General features: G+C 42.0%; 2 protein-coding genes across 2 annotated transcripts; one reads left to right on the forward strand and one right to left on the reverse strand.

Annotated features, from left to right (window-relative positions):
• Window positions 1–2,705: 2,705 nt before the first annotated feature.
• LOC126378768 (phosphate carrier protein, mitochondrial-like) lies at window positions 2,706–13,891 on the forward strand. The gene is made up of 9 exons (XM_050027150.1): window positions 2,706–2,828; window positions 4,805–4,904; window positions 5,862–5,967; window positions 8,767–8,936; window positions 9,411–9,572; window positions 11,036–11,215; window positions 11,771–11,908; window positions 12,579–12,710; window positions 13,425–13,891. The coding sequence occupies exons 2-9, from the start codon at window positions 4,809–4,811 to the stop codon at window positions 13,515–13,517; spliced, it is 1,077 nt and encodes a 358-aa protein (XP_049883107.1). The 5' UTR covers window positions 2,706–2,828; window positions 4,805–4,808; the 3' UTR covers window positions 13,518–13,891.
• Window positions 13,892–19,626: 5,735 nt separating this feature from the next.
• Window positions 19,627–20,516, reverse strand: LOC126379058 (histone H1B-like). Its single transcript, XM_050027628.1, has one exon. It carries the CDS (start codon window positions 20,440–20,442, stop codon window positions 19,738–19,740), a length of 705 nt encoding a protein of 234 aa, XP_049883585.1. The 5' UTR covers window positions 20,443–20,516; the 3' UTR covers window positions 19,627–19,737.
• Window positions 20,517–20,821: the final 305 nt, after the last annotated feature.

A 20,821-nucleotide genomic window follows, 5' to 3' on the forward strand; every position in this document is an offset into this window, starting at 1 on the left:
ACATGCCGATAGCTTTCTCAACTACAAAGTTGCTCCTTATAGGGTCCAGCGCCACGTCGTAGCATTCACAAGTAATCTGATTGGCAACGGATGATTTCTTGCCTGCTTTTCTAGAATTTTTTGAACTGGTCTTCGAACATTCGCATTCCATTTTATTGCTATCCGAGCACATACAAGTGCATAACTGCCTCTCCTTTTCTTCTTCACAACGACAACTATTACATTCGCACACGTCCAAATCTGATTTCTTTCTCTTATCTTTTTTGTGTTTCTTTTTCAAACTGCTAACGCTGGTAGAACATTCACAGATGACCTTCTCAACCGACTTCTTGTGTTGATGCATTTCGCATTTGCTTCTATGATGTTGATGGACCCCGTCCGGGCTATCGCGGAAATCCTCGTCAGGTAGATCTGCCTGACATTTCCTTGAGAAATATTCACAGGGAGGCAACATACACGCGGGGGGAGAGGCGTTCTGCAAGCAGCCGAAGGAAACATTCCTCCGCTCGCAAACTGTTCCCGAGTCCTGTCGCGGCGGCAGACATTGGACACTTGCGGAGAAATTAGGACAAACTGGCTGGTCTGCTGGACATGGCGTAGGCTGCGCTGGACACGGTTGCGGTGCAGCGCACGGCACTGAAGGTTGTATACAAACAGACACGGGCTTCGAGCAAGTTGGGGACAGGAATCGACACAGGGGCTCGTGGTCCTGACATGGACCAATTTTGCGGAAGAAACACGGCGGGAGAGACACCATAGTCTGGACATGCTCTGACATCGGAGGGCATGGGTACATCTCGTCTTCGGAGAAGCACGGAGGGTCTTGGGGATAGCATTGCGGCGTGGGTGGCTGCATGTAACACTGAGGCAAGGGAATGGGCTCCGGCGGGAAGCAGGGCTGCTGCTGAGGTGGTTGGGGATAGCACGGCTGCGGCACATTGCAAGGTTGTAGAGGAGAGTAACATGGAGACGTCGCCTTTGGAACATAGCACGGAGCTTCTTGGGGATAGCACGGTGACGGCGGCTCTTGATTGGGATAACATGGAGTATATTCTTGGCAGTCCCTTCTAGAGCTGCAAGGTAGGCCGTATTCGTCGCAGTACAAGGGCTCGGTTGGGAGGCACGTGCGGTAGCGATGTCTGGAGTAGGGGTGGGAGGGGCGGCGTTTGCACTTTGGGTGTCTTTCGTATCTGAAGCTGGGCCTTCTGTACGAGGTCGAGCGGTCCACTCTGCAGCTGGTGGAACGATCTCTCTTACAAGGGCCGCCCTCGCTCGCACATGGTGATTCATAGTCATCCCACATTGGTGGCGGCGGGAAGTGGGGCTGCTGCGTGCATGACGATGGGATGTTCAGGCTGCCGATGCAATGGCGTAGACCCTGCTGGTGTCCGAAGCAACGTCCTTGCCATCGCCTCCTCCGGTGAGTGGGCATCAGATCATATATTGCGGGGACACGCGGTTCAACGAAGCATGGTTATGAATCGCTATTAAATCGCTGGTGGTTCTAATTTTCAATCATTTCTTATGGCTGCAACACATCCTGGATGATGAAGTGGATCCGGCGGCAATACTCTGTGAGCATTAGTTACATTTCTACTTCCTTCTATTTCTTGAATGTTAATTACTTGTGTTATGGCTATGTATGTGACAATTAGACTGACTGAAGTTCACAGATCTCGCTGACAGTTGATAGTATTCTTCTTTTCAGACCGACCGATTTTATAAAAAGTTTGTAGTCAATACGGCTCCTTTTAAATGAAAAAGTTTTTATTTTAAGAAATATGATTTGACTTCTACTTGACAATAAATAGATGGCGCTATCAAAAAATATTTAATTGTTATAGTGACATCTATTAGTCGTTGCATGGTACTTCGCGTACCGCTACTCGTCAATAGATGGCGCTACTTGTCTTTTATTTTTAAATCATACACTTCCACCACTGCATACGACAAAAAGTCACTTGTTTCTCATCTATGGCAAAATATGACTTTTCTTTTGTCTTTGTCTTCTTAGTACAAGTAAGAAGCAGTGTTGCCAACTTAGTGGATTTTCCACTAGATCTGGTGGTTTAGACATGTGGTTCGGCGAAAAAATATTAGTTTTAGTGGTTAGTGGATTTTTTAGTGGATCAGAGTCCTTCCAGTTAGCGATAAGTGACGAATTTAACCACTAACACTACCGAATATGGTTTATGAGTTACTTGAGCGAAAGAACCAATATGATGTTTATTTATTAGTAATACATACAATTAGTTTCATATTGAGTAAGATCAAGATGCCTAAGCCATAAGTACACCCAAAAGTTTCGTGATTGTTGGTTACGTGACTCAGTTTTAAAGGATTGGTTGCAAATAGTCGAAAGCACTGGTGGTCCAGTTGCTAAGTGAAAATTATGTGGTATATTATTAAGGAATCATTATTAATAATAATTGAATAATTTACCCTGTCTCTAGCACGTCTTTACCTACGACGCGGCGCTAAAGAGGGGGAAAAAACATCCCACGATCTGATTGCACTGATTCGGCTTTGGGTTATCTAGTGAAATTCTGGTGGTTTCAGAGACCGCTCAGTTTTAGTGGTTTCTGGTGGTTTGCACGGCCGCATTTGGTGGGCTGGTAAAAATAAAGTTGGCAACACTGGTAAGAAGAGACAGAGCGTGATTTAGACGAAAACAATGTGAGTTTGCCTCATAAGTACCACAGCTGTCAAAAGTTTCACGTGATTACGTAATTTCCGTCATGGCGCTCGCGTCGACACCTCAGTTTCCTTTACACTGTGCGGTCAGCGCGGTGCGGTGTGTTGAATAATTTCGATCGGATTTTAGACATGTAAGTAAATCAATGATCAATATTTATACAGTTGAACACGTGCAGAACGTGCCCGGTTATAAGGTATATTTATAAGTGTCCATTTAAGGCGAAGAACCGTAAGTTTTCTTGGTAATTTTTCCTTACGTAACGGATAATGGAATTATGTTTGCACGTGACCTTGTCCTATATATTATTTGGGAATAATATTATAATAACCTTCGTGAAAGTCCATTTTATGTAACAGTTACTTCCGTTGTTACTATTCTCGTGTAATTATAACCAAATATAATTTGTTTGATCTGACATGTACCCGGTTCGAAGCAGTATCGATTGAGGCATCAAATTGTTCATTATTTCTGTCGCATACACGTTATAGTCGCGTGTTCTTCATTTATTTTACTTCTTTATGTTGTTTTCGTCTAGAAGTACAAAGTAGTGATGTTTTTTGTCATAGAAGTTACCTAATCTGTCAGCTGCTTGACACTGGCATTGATTTAACCTATTTCCATCGAGGTCGACTATATTCAGGCTAATGTAATAATGGTTTACTCATTTTTTTTAAACTAAATTATTATAGAATACTTTCATAATGGCTTTTATTCTCTTCTAAATGAGTACAAGGTGTTAGGGTGCCACCTAGGCAATAAAAAAATCTGGAAAATATGTATGATGCCTGATGACGGTGTTTGAATAATAATATCTTTATTTTTGTACCATTAAATCAAGAAGTTAAATATATGACAATATTTGTTTACATTTATAAGTATGTAGTTAGTTAGGCTGTGACATAATTGCTATGAGTCTGCTGTTATCCCTAAAAGTTTTAAAACTGAGCTAAGGAATGAAAAAATTGAACTGCCCCAGAGAAATATTACCATATTAACTAAATTAAATAGCTATACCCAGCAGCTCTTTTGTGAGATCCAATGACATACAAGAGATATAATGGAGATGCAATTTTAAAAGGATATTCGGTTGAAGTGAACCTAAGGGGGCACTATGAGTTGAGACATAGAAAAATCACCACCATACATATAACCTACCTAATCCCTGATGCCAAAGTACATTGGGCTGCTAGTTTCAGACCATGCATTGAGGTATTTCCAGTTGGAAGTATAAATGCACTATTTAATTTATTGCACCTCTTTTTATTCTTCCGCAGTTACTCTAATACTACCTCTGGGTTAGCTGGAAGAGATCTCTCTTAGAGATAAGTCCACCCTTGTAAACGTCCATTTCTTGTTTGTGTTGTAACTAGTTGTTAAGTTCAATAAAGTATATTAAATATTTATAATATAAGTCATAGATATATGAAAATCAAGTTGTAACTTTTTTTACTTTTATGAATCCTGCTCAACACAGAAATCTGTCATCTTGGATATTTAGCTGCTTCTGTGTTTGATTTTCATCTGTGTTTGATACTTGTAATGCTATAACTATAAACAGAAACTAACAAAGTGACAATATTATTATTTTTCTTTTCTTTGTGTTTTTGTTTAAGTATGTATGTATGTTGTCTGTAACCTGGAACCTGACAAATAGCTTTATGGTGGTAGCAGTAACTGTCAGTACTATTCAGAGGCTAAGGAAAGGAGTCCTTGTACGGCTTTGAAATGGACTACTCTGGGTGGCATCCCACTTGCGTCAGACAGAGAGTACTGCGGGGCGGAAGGCAAGAGGGAAAGCACTGCCCTGTTTTTCCCTGAAAATGTAGCATGGGAAATGATACGTCGACAAGAGTGTGGCTCTTAAGGATAAACATCCGACATATGAATTAATCTTTTATCTTTCTTACGGCCCGGCTATACAGGTTGTGAGAAGCTGCAGTAGTTTTAGGCAGATGAGACATTTGTTATGTAAAAATTGACGATTCAAAATGTAACTGAGTTACCTACTGAAAAAAGATATATTTGAATTTCCTTATTACATTAGGTCGCATTTGCCATTCGGGCTCAAGACTTTTTCAACTTAATAACAAGGTGATTGTGTTGCAGTAAAATGTTCTCATCCCTGCTGGACGCGGCGCGGAACTCCCCGTTCCGCGGGCCGCTCTCCCCCGCACAGTGTGAACCCTCCACACTGCAGATCCAGCCCGTGAGTACACCTTTTATTACCTGCCTTTAAAGTACCCATATGCAAAATAGACAAAAACATCTGCAGATCTTCTTACCACAGGCGGAATATAATAAGTGCCCCTATTAAATCATTGGCCTAAGAGAACTTCAGTTTTGATGAGAACTAGGTAAAACCAGCATCTAACAAATAATGAGTTTATAGGAAAATAAAATATGCAAAATATCACTCTCTGCAGCCTTTGTAAAGGGCCCTTCTCCTTTGCGTTAGACAGCAAAACTGGAGCTGAGGAAAGGAAAATTGATTGAACACTAGAAATTATCACATGTTGTGGTGTGTTGTTTTTGAACACTAGAAATTATCACGTGTTGTGTTGCCCGATGATGACAACTCATGCCGGAGGGGGGTCGGGGCGGGGGCCGGCCGCGGCGCGCGGCCACTGCTGGCGCAGCGTGACCCCCGCCGTGATAGTGCCCTGTGACACAAGGATTATGAGAGCTGAGGGCTTTACACAGCATACAAAAAACCCATCATTGCATCAAATATTTATATGTACAGTCATGAGCAATATAATGTACCCACTTTAGGACTCTGTCGCACTAACATATTTGACATTTAGTGAGACTTACAGTTGAATTTGTCAAAAAAGTGAATGTGACATGGTACCAAAGTGTATACACATTAATGCTCGTGACCGTACTCTCAGTTGCACATAAAAACAGAACATAAAACCGCCTTAATCGGTAAAAAAAAAAACATCGAAAATTCATCTTGCGATGAAGATGAATCACGACTAGATTTGTATATAGATGTTAACTTATATAATATGTTAAAATAAAACACAAATGAACATTGTAATAAAAAAAATTACAGCCTGTGTGGCAGCCCTTTAACAACAATTTCCTAGATTCCAGCACTACACATGTCATAGAATAAACAACTGATTTAAAAAAAGAGAAATGCCTCTTAACTCTGCAGGCCAGCGGTATGGCTGCGGCGACTGCTGTCCCACAAGAAGACTCGTGCGAGTTCGCCTCGCCCAAATACTTCGCGCTCTGCGGATTGGGCGGTATCCTGTCTTGCGGTAAGTACCGACTATTTAACTCAGGCCCGCGATCCCTAATGGGGTGGGCAAAGCCACAAGTGAGACACATTTCAGCCACTGTTGATACAAAGTTCGTGATAAACCTTACGGTGACAAGGGATCAGCGTATCGCCCACAAACCAAAGATTGTCCATCATATTAGAAAGGACACAATCTCTGTCTTATCTTACGACAAGCCCGGAAGATAAGCAGCTGAAGCTTTTTATTCATACCCACATCTCGCCTTGCGTCACATAAACGCCGCGAATGCTATCTACGTAAATAGACGTCGAACGGCTATTGGTCGAAGCCCTCCATATAATACCCTACTGTCCAGCGTAGAATCCAGAACTAAGTAGTAATAGAAAGCTACTCTTCATTTTTTCGGTCAATATGCCTCTTCTGACCGATAGTAAAGTTATGATCTGCATTCAAGAAGACAAATTGTAGCCAGGTAAAGCCGACTCAATCGGCTAGTGGCAACATAATGGTCCCGATTCCTGTAGACACCTAATTTTAAGTTATACCTGTCATTTTCTTATCCGCCGAAAGGGAAAGGGACAGATGATTGATTGAAAGTAGGTACATTATATTGCTGTGTGTACATTACATTGTAATTGTGGGTACATTACATTAATTGAATGTACCCACTTTAGGACTGTCGCACTAACATATTTGACATTTAGTGAGACTTACAGTTCAAATTGTCACAAAAGTTAATGTGACATGGTACCTAAGTGTATACATATTAATGCTCGTGACCGTACAGGAATCGGCATCATTGTAACATCTGCACTGCAGTCTTTGCCTTGGACTATAAGAGCTCGACCAACCTTACGGTCACATTGTTCAAAATATCCTTGATAATGGAGAGATTATCATTATTGATGGGACATAGTTTATCCAGTCTTTAACAGTGAAATCGTCAATCACGGACGTGGCGTGTCAAACTTATCTAATCTGGACTTTTTAAACTAATTACATAATAATTTTATGTAAGGCTTGGGAATTATCAGTGCATGACTCACTTGGGTAGTTCTTCGAACGCCGGAAATCAATCTCATAACAGTTGACACAAAAATATCCAAGTATCTTTCCTTTCTTTGCAAATATCCAGTTAGAACTTACGTAACGTTGGCGACATGGATAAGTTCAAACTTGATAATGGATATTTGCAAAAGACTAAAGATTCTAGGATACTTTTGAGAGGGAGTGAAGTCGGCGCCCGCTACGAATTGGTGCGGAGAGAAGTACCGCTCTATACGTAGTAGAATTCCTTATTCTAGGGTCCACTTACCTAACCTGAAGATTTTGACAGGTTCGTTTTTACAGAAGCGACTGCCTGTCTGACCTTCCAACCAGCCCAATACAGGTTAGGTCACATACCTCCGAAAATCGGGAATGTGGGTTTCCTCACGATGTTTTTCCTTCACCGTTGAGCACGTGATAAACATTTATGATCCAAACATGAATTCGAAAACAAATTCGATAATCATTGGTTTAGGCCTGTGCTGGATTCGAACCTGCGAACTGCTACAAAGTGCTACCCAGGCTCATACAGCTCGACCTTATTCTATTCTCATACTTTATCTTATTAACCACGTGCAAAAGACAGTAGTTCAGTACACTTTCTAAAACAAGTAACGTAACCTTCGCAAGTCACGAGCTTTCCCCGTAACATTCGAAGTATGGCGCGTGTGTGACATTGAAATTGAATACCTTTGGCCTCTAGCCAGTGCACGAATGCTATCTCAACACTAAGCTATCTTTATCACCGAACAAGACTTATATGTTATATGTGTGACGTGACTTATTGTATATTTGCCGCAGATGGCATTAACTACTTGGCCGGACAAATGGGGAGCGCTGAGGACTCTCACCCGGTACAAAATTTAAGATAACAGGTCTGAGGGTGCCTAGTTAGGTGCGAACCTCGGTTCAGGGTGTCGTCTGAGAGGAAGAATATTTGAAAGAATTAATCGACCCTAGTGGGTCGATGGCGATAAGCGCTGAATGAGGGAAATCGTCGAACACACCGGCGGGGTCGGTATCGGGGTTCTGAAGTGTTTGGTGTCGCGGGCTGATTGGCCGCCTCTATGGCTAGAGTAATCGGGTCGTCGGGAGCTATACAATACCACACCCCGGACACTTCATACAACACACCTCGTTTTACACAGACACCACACATTGACGTTATCGTACACGCGCATATCTGTGTGTGTGGCGTCTGACGCCCATACAATTGAAGAATTAACTACAACACCTTAAATAACTTGTGACTTGCAATAAACTTATATTCTGTTCTAACTTATAAGAACGGCTAATGAATGGAATAACCTGTCTTAGTCTTGCTTTTCCCTCTCATTACAATATTGGAACCTTCAAAACTAGAGTGAATAGGCAAGAGTGTACTACCTTAGTCCACACTGTTCAAATGTTAAGGTCACAAGCTCCAAAATCCGGGGTTTTGCCTCTTATCCTATTTGACAGGTTGAGCGTTGGTCCCGGATCCGAAGGTCCCGGGTTCGAATCCCATTGGGGAAATATCACAAAAATCACTTTGTGAACCCTGCTTTGATAAGGACATTACAAGCAGATCATCCGATTGGCCGAACGTAAGGTGTTGGTCCCGGTTACTATTTACTGATGTAAGTACGTAGTCGTTACATGAGCCACGTCAGGGGCCTTTGGCGGCTCGATAATAACCTGACACCAGGGTTGACGAGATTGGTAGTCAACCTCACAACCACACGATAGAAGAGACGGTAACTGAATGCATATGTGTTTGTCGGGTTGCAGGTATCACGCACACAGCGGTGGTGCCGCTCGACCTGGTGAAGTGCCGGCTGCAGGTGGACGCTGACAAGTACAAGAATGTGGTGACCGGGTTCCGCGTGTCGGTGCGCGAGGAAGGCATGCGCGGCCTGGCCAAAGGGTGGGCGCCCACCTTCATTGGATACTCGCTCCAGGTAACATTTGGACAACATTTTATAAGTGATAAAAATCCGAATCCGCAACTATCGATGTATTTGGATCTGTTCGATGTATTTTGCCGGATCAAAGACAAATTATAAAATGCTAATCTAGAAATAGAAGCCAGTCTAAGATGATCAAAAATCAATCTCATTTTACTTTCGAATTTTATTTATGAATTAAGTAACAATGATTACGACGTTTGACCGATTTTATTGATGACGTCACAGGACAGTATTTCCATACAAACGCCAGACTTCGTTTGACGTTTCGTGAAAAGTACCTCATTTGACCAGGTTGTCAAGCAGTCCATTATTTATGATCCAAACATGTAACTGCAACACTATGATTATAAGTAAATCCAATTGTTCCTACCGAACACTCTTGAAGACAATAACATTATGAGTCGCATCAACACTTCTGTAGCTATCTCTGTCTAGCACACGTATTTGAGCCTATGTCTGTTGCAGGGTCTGTGCAAGTTCGGGCTGTACGAGGTGTTCAAGGTGGGCTACAACAACCTGCTGGACGAGGAGACCGCGTACACGTACCGCACGCTGGTGTACCTCGCCGCCTCCGCCTCGGCAGAGTTCTTCGCCGACATCGCGCTCTCACCCCTCGAGGCCGCTAAGGTAACATAACATACAGGGTACTAGTGATATTGTTACAAAAACTTTGAGGGATCATTCAGACCATGTTCTGAGTTGATATCAAGTGGAATTTACCATAGCAAAAGTATCATCACCAGCCCATTATCGTCCCCACTGCTGGGGCACGGGCCTTCCCTATGGATGGATAGGGAGAGGAGCAAAAGTATAGAACTGAAAATAATTTAACAAATACTATCATGACTTTTCCGACAGGAAAGTCCACTTGATATCGACTCAGAATCATTGTCTGAATCACCCCTCTCAGTATTTGTTACGGTGTCACTAACACCACTACGCACATGTATGGCAACAGTACGTACTCGTACGGGATGTAAGTAACATCGTAACAAATACTGAGAGGGGTGATTCAGCTGATTATTCTGAGTTAATATCACGTGGAATTTTCAATCGAAAAGTAAAGTAGTGATATGCCCGATGATGACAAAGCGCTTAGTGAGGGGGGCCGGCGGCGGCGAGCGGTGACGCGGTAACGTCACCCTGCCAGCAGCAGCGTGCCGCGGCCGCCGGGGGTGCCCTGTGACAACTAGATTATGAGAGCTGAGGGCTATATCGCTACGCTACTGTGATAAAGGTGCTAATACCTGTAAACACCATCTAATTTTATTTTAAGTTATATCTGTAATTTTCTTATCCGCCGAAAAGGAAAAGGACGGGTAATCGACAAGCATAAAATTTATGGAACACACGTCAATTTTAAGCACAAATCTAAAACAACCGTCTAAAAATTTTACACTGGCCAATAATAATCCGACAGAATTATGTTGACAGCACACGTCAAACGGTTTGCGACCAGCGAGAAAGCTTTTTGATTCGCCCGGGTTATCCATTCATTTACTCATTCTTCCTAAAATTAAGAGCTATCAATCATCCGTCCCTTTCCTTTTCGGCGTATAAGTATAACTTAAAGGATCAGGTATAACTTAAAGTAAAATTAGGAGGTGTCTGCAGGAATCGGGGCCAATAAGTGGATTGAATTGCAAGAGACATAAATAATCGTATGGAGTCGTATGATGTCTTAATAGGGAACATTAAAAGACATGTCCTGGATGTTTTAAATATTAAAAATGTTGCTGAACTCTTTTTTGGCAATCTAAAGAAATCTTTATTTAATCATCTTATTAGTTTACTACTGTTTTTGATACCTAATATTATTAAGCGAACCCCACTCCTACAGACGTGGTCGACGTGTCTTATAGGGAAGTCAAGGAATTGGCCTTTGATAGACTGGAATGGAAAATGCTACACCGACAAGAGCGTGGCTCTTAAATGATGATGATGACTCTTATAGACAAACCGAGGAATTGGTTTATTGTATTAATTCTTTACGAAAAATAAACATAAAAAAATTAATATCGGGTTGTAATAAATACAAATTTCTTCTCTATTTGTGCGTGTAATGCTAACACTGGACATTTGTGCGACAGGTCCGCATCCAGACGATGCCCGGGTTCGCGAACACGCTGCGCGAGGCGTGGCCCAAGATGGTCCAGAACGAGGGCTACGGCACCTTCTACAAGGGGCTGGTCCCGCTGTGGGGCCGCCAGATCCCGTACACCATGATGAAGTTCGCCTGCTTCGAGAAGACCCTCGAGCTCCTCTACAAGGTGAGACGAACGGACCGACTGCTTCATAATAATGTTATGGGGGATTAAAAATCTGGCATTAACTATTGGGCCGGACATATGGGGAGCTCTAGGGCTCTCACCCGGTCTTCTACTTTTTAATATGTAATGTAACCATAATAAATGACCCTTTTTGGTCTCGTTCAGATTAATCAGGGGGGTTAAACAGGCCACATCGAAGCAATTCATCTAAAAAAGCAATATTGCAATTTGACATTTGAGCGTATAAAAGTAAGTGCTCAATGCAAACAAATGTCAAATAGCAATATTGTTTTTTAGATGAATTGCTTAGGTGTGGCTTTTTTAAACCCCCGGATTAATCTGAACGAGGCCAAAAAGGGACATTTAATATGGTTACATTACATATTAAACAGTGAAAAACCGGGTGAGAGCCCTCCGTGCTATCCATATGTCCGGCCCATAGTTAATGACATTTGCAGCAAATTATTATTATATGCATGGTCTTTGTGATATAGTAACAAAAACTTTAAGGGATTCAAACCATGAATCTGGGTTGATATTTGTGTGTTGTTGCAGTTTGTGGTGCCGAAGCCGCGCGAGCAGTGCACCAAGGGCGAGCAGCTGGTGGTGACGTTCGCGGCCGGGTACATCGCCGGCGTGTTCTGCGCCATCGTCAGCCACCCCGCCGACACCGTCGTCTCCAAGCTCAACCAGGTAACAACACATTTATACACGTTCCGGCCAGCACTGTTATCTCACAATTTTGGTTACTGGCATTAATCTTCTATCGTATGGGTTGTGAGGTGGAGTACCAACCTCATCAACCCTGGTGTCAGGGTTACTATTGAGCCGCCAAAGGCCCTTGACATGGCTCATGTAATATAACCGGAACCAACGGCTTAATGTGCCTTCCGAAGCGCGGATCATCTTACTTTCTGACAGTCTGGTGATCAGGCAGTAATGTCCTAACCAAACTAGGGACCACATAATAATTTCTGTGTTATGTCCCCACCGGGAATCGGACCCTGGACCTCCGGATCGTGAGCCCAGCGCTCAACCACTGGACCGTTACTGACATTAATTAAAATACGTTGAACCGTTGGTCCCGGCTATTTTAGCTGTAAAACTGATAATCCGAAATAATTTAACCGTGTCCGGTATAATAATCATTCTTAAAACGGATTATCCAAGGATATCCAATCCGTATCAGAAATTTCATATCCTTAACATCACTGATGTATTCTTAATATAAATCTTCCAGTTTTCACAGCGATCGCTTACCTGACTTGAAGATTTGACAAAACTGGTTGTTCAAGCGACTGCCTCTCTGACCTAAGCAAGTCTGCGTATATCGAGTCGTTCACGGAAAGTGTTTTTGTTGCAGGACAAGACAGCGACCGTGGGCTCAATCATAGGCAAGCTCGGAATGGCGGGCGTGTGGAAGGGACTCGGCCCTAGGATCGTGATGATCGGTACCCTCACCGCGCTGCAGTGGTTCATCTACGACGCTGTCAAGGTAGCTAACGACATATAAACCGACGAAGATGTGTTTGGTTGGACAAACTCTGAACCAACGCCGCAACCTATGGAAATGTCACTTTTGCCAGTTAACCCTTTTACGGACAATAACCTTGGGTCATTGGTGGTTCATAATAACTAGTATGACACCTTGGAATCGGAACGTCCGTAGACTTTTTGTCCTTGAAAGTGTTAATAATAATAATATTAACCCCCAACAACAATAGGTCAGTTCCATATGTCTCCATAATCTGCAATAGTTCTACACGAACCGGGGATTGTCTTTGGGTGCACTCCCGTAGTGCATACAGGGATAATCGCCGGTTGGTGTCACACAACATTTAGATTAAATTGTCTTAAGGGGCCTCTACGTGTTGGCTTCAGCCCCACGCACGCCTTCCAAAAGTCCGGGCCTCCATAGGCCGAGATATGAAAACGCATGTGTCGTCTCCGACACATAAACGACTGTTATATCCGAATATCTGACGACTACTCGTCAAAATACAGCTAGAGATAAATACCGAAGCTCTATGATTATATTTATTTGGGGACCAACAAAATCCTTTGATTAGTAAAAAACTTTCAATGATTATCAATACAACCAATTGTTCCTACCGACTTATCTGTGGACAACAGTACTCTATGAGAAAGAGTTCACTTTCTACCTCTATTCCTCTCTGTGGAACGGATTTTCACATCAATATCTTTTCAGGTTTGGCTGAGAATGCCGCGACCACCGCCAGCTGAGATGCCCGAGTCGATGCGCAAGCGGCTAGAGGCCGAGGAGGCGGCCAAGGCCAAGTGAAGCGTACATACTTAGACTAGACTAGCCAATATATATCACGCGACATCTGTGATCAACGCTCTGTTATGTTTATATTATGATATAGTTCAATATGGACACGAGTTTCTAGCAAAAACACTCATGACGTTTCGCTGTTATTAACATTTAAGACTTATTCAATGGATACGTACGTAATTCATGTTTCGTTTGAAGCTGGTGTCCTCGAGAATGTTCCAGATGTTTCTCGATGTCGTGCGATGTACAGAAATTGTTCCACACACCGCCACATGTTGTATTATAGGTTTCCAATGTGATGATTACCATGTTTCAGTATAAGCGTAACTGATATCGTGTTAAATTATTTTGAAAATAAAATTATATTTTTATTTATTTAATTTTTCGTTTCTCTTTCTTTCTGTTCTGTGCATGGTTGAGAGTGCATAATGTATAATGATATGTATATGTCATAGACATGTGTCTTGGTACAATTCGATTCAATAAATTACATAGATTCACACAAATTGTTTCAATATAGTTATACCTACTCGATACATTAAATAGACTGCGTTGCGTATGCTGCCCACTCCTCTTAAGTGTGTGTATGAAGATTATGAACTACCAGCAATGAGATACGTAAATCTGTTTTCACGACAACTACTTGATCGATTGGATGAAAATGCGCGACCACTTCATCATCTAAATAATGAATCCACAGATCTCGGAATGATTGTGATTAAATATCAATCTCCTCAACCGTACCTGAGGTTGAGTGGAGGTATGACTTCAATAATTAGATTAAATTGTCTTAAGGGGCCTCTACGTGATGAATTTGGCCCCACGCACGCCTTCCAAAAGTCCGAGACTCCATAGGCCAAGAGATATGGAAACGACATGCATAATTAATATTTAGTTTATTAGCAGTATATGCTCCAGTGAGTAAAGTCCTCTGGACAACCTTATCCTACAATTGCTTACAGCATTATGTAGCTTCCACAGGGCACAATGAGGAAGGGACCAAAAAAAGAATAGAGGGTGCTGTAATATTTCAACGTGATAATTAGATATATATTTTCTCTTTCTCAGGTACATAATTATTCAAAAACATAATGGAATACTTATTTTGTTCAGAATAATAATGGGTGGAAGATGTGTTTGTTTGTTGCCTGGGTGAATGGTATGTTATACCGTGCCATCAATTTTTTTTTTTATTTTTTTTTTTTGAGGAACAACCTGAAAAGTTCCCTCATTAACAATAAACTTAATACATTGAAATTAAAAGAGTTCGATTTTAGAAACTATGGAAATAAACTATAGACTAGCTAGGGTAGTTCTTCGAACACCGGAAGCCAACGCAATAATATATCCTAGCCAGTGTTGCCAACTTAGTAGATTTTCCCATTTAGTGGTGAAATATTGGTTGGACTTTTCTAGTGGTGTATTAAAATTTAACTTCTTGTGTAATTAATAATTATATCCATTGTGTCAGACGAACACGAACACGTAGGTTAGAACAGGAAACAGTGTACGAAAGAGGCAGTGAGGCTAGGTGAAATGGACATACTGAAGAGCGAGATGGACTACTAGTTTGTGATTGGCAGAAAATGTTGTGAGATAATTTATTTCCGCGTCTAGGATAGGATGACTTTTACTTTCTTACTTTCCTCCGAACAGTTTTTTGTTAATAATTATTTTGTAATTTTTTAATTAGTTTTCACCTTGAATTTTTGTTAGTATATGTATAGGTAGTCGTAGTATATGTCTTCTATCACCCAACTGAGATATAAGATAAACGATAGACAACTTTTAGCAAAGTAATTTGTTTAAAAGTAAATTTTAGATATATAAAGGACAAAAACACCTTATAAGGGTGTTATTTGGATAGGATATAGCATGGACCGTCAGTCAGTCCTAATGATTATGGGAATTTTAGTTATAAGTCGAAATGTATGGGTTTCATAACTAAACGCATAACTGAGCTAGGTACATGCTTAGCCGTTACGTTCAAGTAAGTATATACTTATAGAGCATTGTTTATAGAAAAGGGTTCCCATCCCCGCGACGAAGGGGCAATGAATGCCAATAAAAAGGGTCGGCTCTTACAACTCTCGTTTACAACATTGATATACGGAAGACTCCCTCTGGTGTTTCGCTTCCTGATAGATTTCTTCTCGCCGCGGCGGGCGATCAGCACGCAACGGGCCTTGGTTCGCAACTAGCGGCCTCCTCCCCCGTCCATCCAGCACAGTCGGCATTCAAAGGCCAAAGAAGCCGCGTGCAAGCGGTCGCTGACCGCGTCACGGCGTCAGTCACTCGCGCATCTCTGTGGTGAGCGCATGCGTTCAAACGCCGCTTTTCCATGGGACTCGCGCGCGTTTATTTTATTGTGCTTGTGTGGTGACTAGTGACCTCCGGCTCAAGCCACTGGACCACTGTACTAAGGAGTGCGAAGTGATAATGCAGTTTTAGACAACACTCAAAATCATGCAAGATTCTGTGACAAAAGGGTCAGAGTCGGCTCTTACAACTCTCGCTTACAACATTGATATAAAGAAGACCTCGATAGTGCGCTCCCTGATTTAAAGATCCTGATAGAAGCATTTTATTTCTTCTCGCCGCGGTGATCAGCACGCAACGGGCTTTGGTTCGCAACTAGCGGCCTCCTCCCCCGTCCATCCAGCACATCCAGCAGTCGGCATTCAAAGCCCAAAGAAGCCGCGCGCGAGCGGTCGCTGACCGCGTCACGGCGTCAGTCGCTCGCGCATCTCTGTGGTGTATGCATGCATGCGCTCAAACGCCATTTAGCCAAGTGACCATCCGCGATTCGCCCGCGTTCATTTTGTCGTGCTTGTGTAGTTACTAGTGACAAACGCCCAACCACTGGACCACGGAGTGCGAAGTGATAATGCAGTTTTATGAAAATAAAAGGACAACACTCAAAAACGTGCAAGATTCTGTGATAAAAGGAATTTGTAAGTTAGTTTTTACGTTTGTACGTTTCATTTATCGATAATTTAATATAATCCCTATGCAGTATGAAGGGAAATGTGTTGACTTATATGTAACGTTGTTTCTAGATTTTTTGTTCTAAATCACATTGTAAAAAAAGAAACGTATTTATAGTTTTCGTCAAAGATTCACATGTTTCATTTTATGAAGTGGGCAAAAATTCTAATTTTGCGATTTTTAGTGTGAGATAATAATTTGTTAGTTGAATCTGGTGGAAAGCTAGTGTGACTGTTGGCAACACTGTAGGACGCCATAGTCTTGGCGCACAAAAATTTGCTCATTGCCGTCGATGTTCCCGTTCCGTCAACACGTGCCTGGTTTCCATGTGAGTAATTTTCCTACTGTTATAGGTATATACTTAGTAGTTCTTATTCTATTATATTTTTTACAAAGTGAATTCCCTTTCAAATATTTCAAAACTAGAATTTAACAAAACATGATTATTTATTTTTTTTTATAGTAGTGGGTATTTGGTGAAAATAAGTTTTGTGAAATTATAGCTTCCGGCTCGGCGTCTAAACTCTGAATTCGAGTTTATGAGTTTTAATCATAATTATATCACGTGGTTTCGAACATTTGTGTCCGGTTGATGGCATAGGCTCGCCTCCATTACATGGGACTACACTACACACTTATATACTTGTACCTCTGCTCTGATTCTATTATAGTTCTGCCTACCCCATCGGGGATACAGGCATGTTGCTATAGTATGTAATAATTCTGTACGTTACATTTGAAGTTTTTTTTTTATATCTGTGGGTAGTTTTAAAATGTAGATATATTTAAAACGTTTAACGGTGAACGGTGTATACCGTCCGATATTTGTGTGTTATTAGTACTTATATAATATAATTTACGTGTTTTATATAATTTCCTTATATAGTGACGGTTTTCAAGAGTGAAAAACATAATGACGTATAGTAACATATAGGCATAAAGCGATTATTCTGCCACGTGCGGTCGCCGTCTCTCGCTCTATCAAATGACTGTTCTGAATAACAGAAAAGGGTAGAAGCATAGGAAAGTGCTCCGAGGTGCTGGGTGCAGTAGTTCCAGCTCAGATTCGACTTCCTCCATAAATGTCTTTATTCATTAGGTATGATAGTTTTTTTTTTTTATTATTATTTGTCGGTATAATTTCGTTTCGGCTGATAAGTACCCACGAGATCCCCGATTTTCTTTCTACTGCAAATGAACTTCCTGCCCCTCTCTCTCGGGTTGAGTTCAGCACCTATGACGTTTGTTTCAATAAGCAATTGGATTGCTCAAATTATATATACACCTCGACGACTACATATGAAGCAGGTATGAATAGGTGAAGCGGGTAGCAGTCAACGCACTTGTTGAAATATGTGGCATGAATGGTTAACTACAGCAAATCTGTTCTTATTTATTATAAGATATATAATAATTGTCAGGTTATTTATTATGCCTACTTGAAATAAACTGGCGATAGATTCTCTTCTCGAAACACCGACTGTGTGATGGAAGGATTTGCTGTACCTAGAGGAAGATTACAGTACAGGTAATATTTTAGGTACGACCGACCACAATGACAGTGATTCGAGAACGCTTTCATTAGGCATTAGGTCCCCAACGCGCGTGCGCTCTCTACAGGATTCCACCTAATTTCAGTCGATAGGATGTATTATATATCTCTCGACGTCGAGGTAGGTAGACTTGCTAGGAAGGCTCGCTTTATAGGATACTCGATACGACGACACCTGGTATTCAGTTTCAATAGGCGACAGTGACAGTTGTTCGGTCGGCTGCTGCTAGCGGAGTGAGTGAAGCGGGCAAACCGCGCGACTTACATTCTGAACTATCGGTACGCAACTAGCGGTTCGCAACTAGCTTGCAGCAACACTGTAGATAGTCACTCAGTATTTTACAAAATGTTTTATACAAGATTAACAATATCCCAATTAGATTAATTTTACGTATTATCATGCTAATTAGAAAAAATAATTCTTTATGACACCATTCTGTTTTCCTATTAGGATTTCGCTTACAAAAATAACAAATGTAAGATGACGTACACAACATTTCTTATTGGAACAAGATATACCTCTAGTATAGAATATAAAGTAATTGGTTTCTTTAGTTTATTTACATAGTATTATGTGTGTATTATGTATGTACATTCGTGCTTATTAGAAAATAACAAATTAAGTAATGTTATTAATGTCATTTAATTAATGACTATTTCTTATCCCTTATTATTGCCACTTTGGTGGTTATTGGTGGCTTGCAGCATTTCGTGCAAGGAAGCCATTTTTCTAGATTAAGATTTTCTTCTGTTTTTGAGCCAGAAATATTGTTCCAATATTAGCTTCCCGGTAACTGTGATGCGCAAAGATCAAACGAAAACTGGCGACTAGAGGAGAGGAGAGTGGCGGGGAACGGGGCACGGGGATTAAGGACTCTGATTGGTGGATCTAACTGGTCCGTGATTGGTTTCTAATAAGACATGCGTGACATTGGTCATTACAGTGATCAAAGAATTTGCCGCCAATTTTACTCATCCTCAAAGTATAAATAGGACCGCGTATTATATTATATATTATAAATGTCGGAGTCGGAGTCGGGAGTCGGGCAGTCGGGCGGGTGGGTGCGTTCGCGGGCGGGCGGGGTGTGTTTCACCCGTTTGAGAGAGAGAAATTGAAAATTTGAGCGATTAGTATGAATCACTAATGAAGTTAATTAACCGATGATATTACGTTGTGTATCTTAATAAATAATTAAGATAATATTATGTATGTATAATATATTATGGTAGAATGAGAGCAATCTTTTATATAGGTAGGTATATACCTAGCCTAGGTGTGTTATTATAGGTGTTGTAATATTTTTTTAATTCGCGCAGCATCCGCTAGTTGCAGTATCGAAAAATACGTAAATATTATGGATGATTATGATCTATTATTACCTATAATCTATTGATTCATTGTACGTGTTGTATTGTTTGGTGAAGTGAGGTTATTTTTAAAATTTACCTATATGGTGTGTTTTTTATCGGTAGAGAGGAGGTTAGGTAGGTGGTAAATTTTGTTGTATTTTTTTTTTTTTTTTTTTCATATCGATGTAGAATAGTATGAAACCGTATATAAGAGTATCGGAACAATTTGTTAGCCCTGAAAAGGGCTTTTTGTTGCGCGTTGCTTTAAAAGCGCGCGCGCGGCTGTTTGCTGCTGCTGCTGCTGGTGCGGCGGCGGCTGCGGCGATGGCGGCGCGTTTACTTCTTGGACGCTTTCTTCGCTGCGGCGGCCTTAGATTTAGGCGTAGCGGCGGCCTTCTTGGGTTTCGGCGCCTTCGGTTTCTTCGTGGGCGGCTTGGCGGTCTTCTTTGCTTTCGGTGCGGCGGCGCTCTTCGCCTTTGCGGGAGCGGCGGCCCTCTTGGCCGCGGCGGGCTTCTTCTTGGCGGCGGCCGCCTTCTTGTCCTTGGTGGCGGCGGCGGCGGCGGACGATTTAGCCTTGGCCGGCGAGGAAGCGGCCGGTTTCTTGGCCTTCTTGGGCGAGGCGGCCGCGGCGGCTGCCTTCTTCGGTTTAGCGGCGGGCTTGGCGCCCGCAGCCTTGCTGGACGCCGGCTTCTTGCCGGAGGAGGACTTTGATTCCAACTTGAACGAACCGGACGCACCTTTGCCCTTGGTCTGGATCAGGGCGCCGGATTCGACGGCGCTCTTCAGATATTTCCTGATGAACGGAGCCAATTTCTCAGCGTCGACCTTGTACTGGGCGGCGATGTATTTCTTGATCGCCTGCAGGCTGGACCCGCTTCGTTCTTTCAACTCTTTAATGGCGTTGTTTACCATTTCAGATGTCTTCGGGTGGGTCGGCTTCGCCTTCGGCTTCTTAGCACCGGCGCCGGCGGCGGACGCCTTCGGCTTCTTCGCGGGCGTCGTCGGTGCGGGAGCCTCGGATGCGACTGCTGTATCGGCCATTTTCGCAATATTAAAGTAAGTAAGTAACTAACTTTTAATAACACTGTGTGTACTGTACGAGTTGTATGTATGAAACTTCGTGCGTGCGCCCGGTACAGGTGGCGCCACAGACCCCACGAGCGGAGCAATACTGTAAGGAGAGCCGCTGTGTCGCGAGACGTTTTCTCGTATGATAACTTCCAACTTTTCACTTACACGTATCGATGAATATCGATAAAACTAATTATATATAAATATTTGTGACTAAATATACGTATATTGATATTATTTTTGAGTTCTACCAACTGTTTAAATTTTATTTAAACGTGTAAACGTATCGAATACGGCGATAAAAGCGTTTATATTCACCTTTGGTGTCGTCGCTCACCTAGTGTCCACT

Source organism: Pectinophora gossypiella, chromosome 27, assembly GCF_024362695.1.
Source record: "Pectinophora gossypiella chromosome 27, ilPecGoss1.1, whole genome shotgun sequence".
Classification (NCBI taxonomy): domain Eukaryota; kingdom Metazoa; phylum Arthropoda; class Insecta; order Lepidoptera; family Gelechiidae; genus Pectinophora; species Pectinophora gossypiella.

Coding starts and splice junctions, on each gene's coding strand:
- LOC126379058 (XM_050027628.1), bottom strand. CDS start 20,442: ATGGCCGATACAGCAGTCGCATCCGAGGCTCCCGCACCGACGACGCCC.
- LOC126378768 (XM_050027150.1), top strand. CDS start 4,809: ATGTTCTCATCCCTGCTGGACGCGGCGCGGAACTCCCCGTTCCGCGGG. Junction 5,968..8,766: donor GGGCGGTATCCTGTCTTGCG/GTAAGTACCGAC, acceptor GTCGGGTTGCAG/GTATCACGCACACAGCGGTG. Junction 8,937..9,410: donor TCATTGGATACTCGCTCCAG/GTAACATTTGGA, acceptor TGTCTGTTGCAG/GGTCTGTGCAAGTTCGGGCT.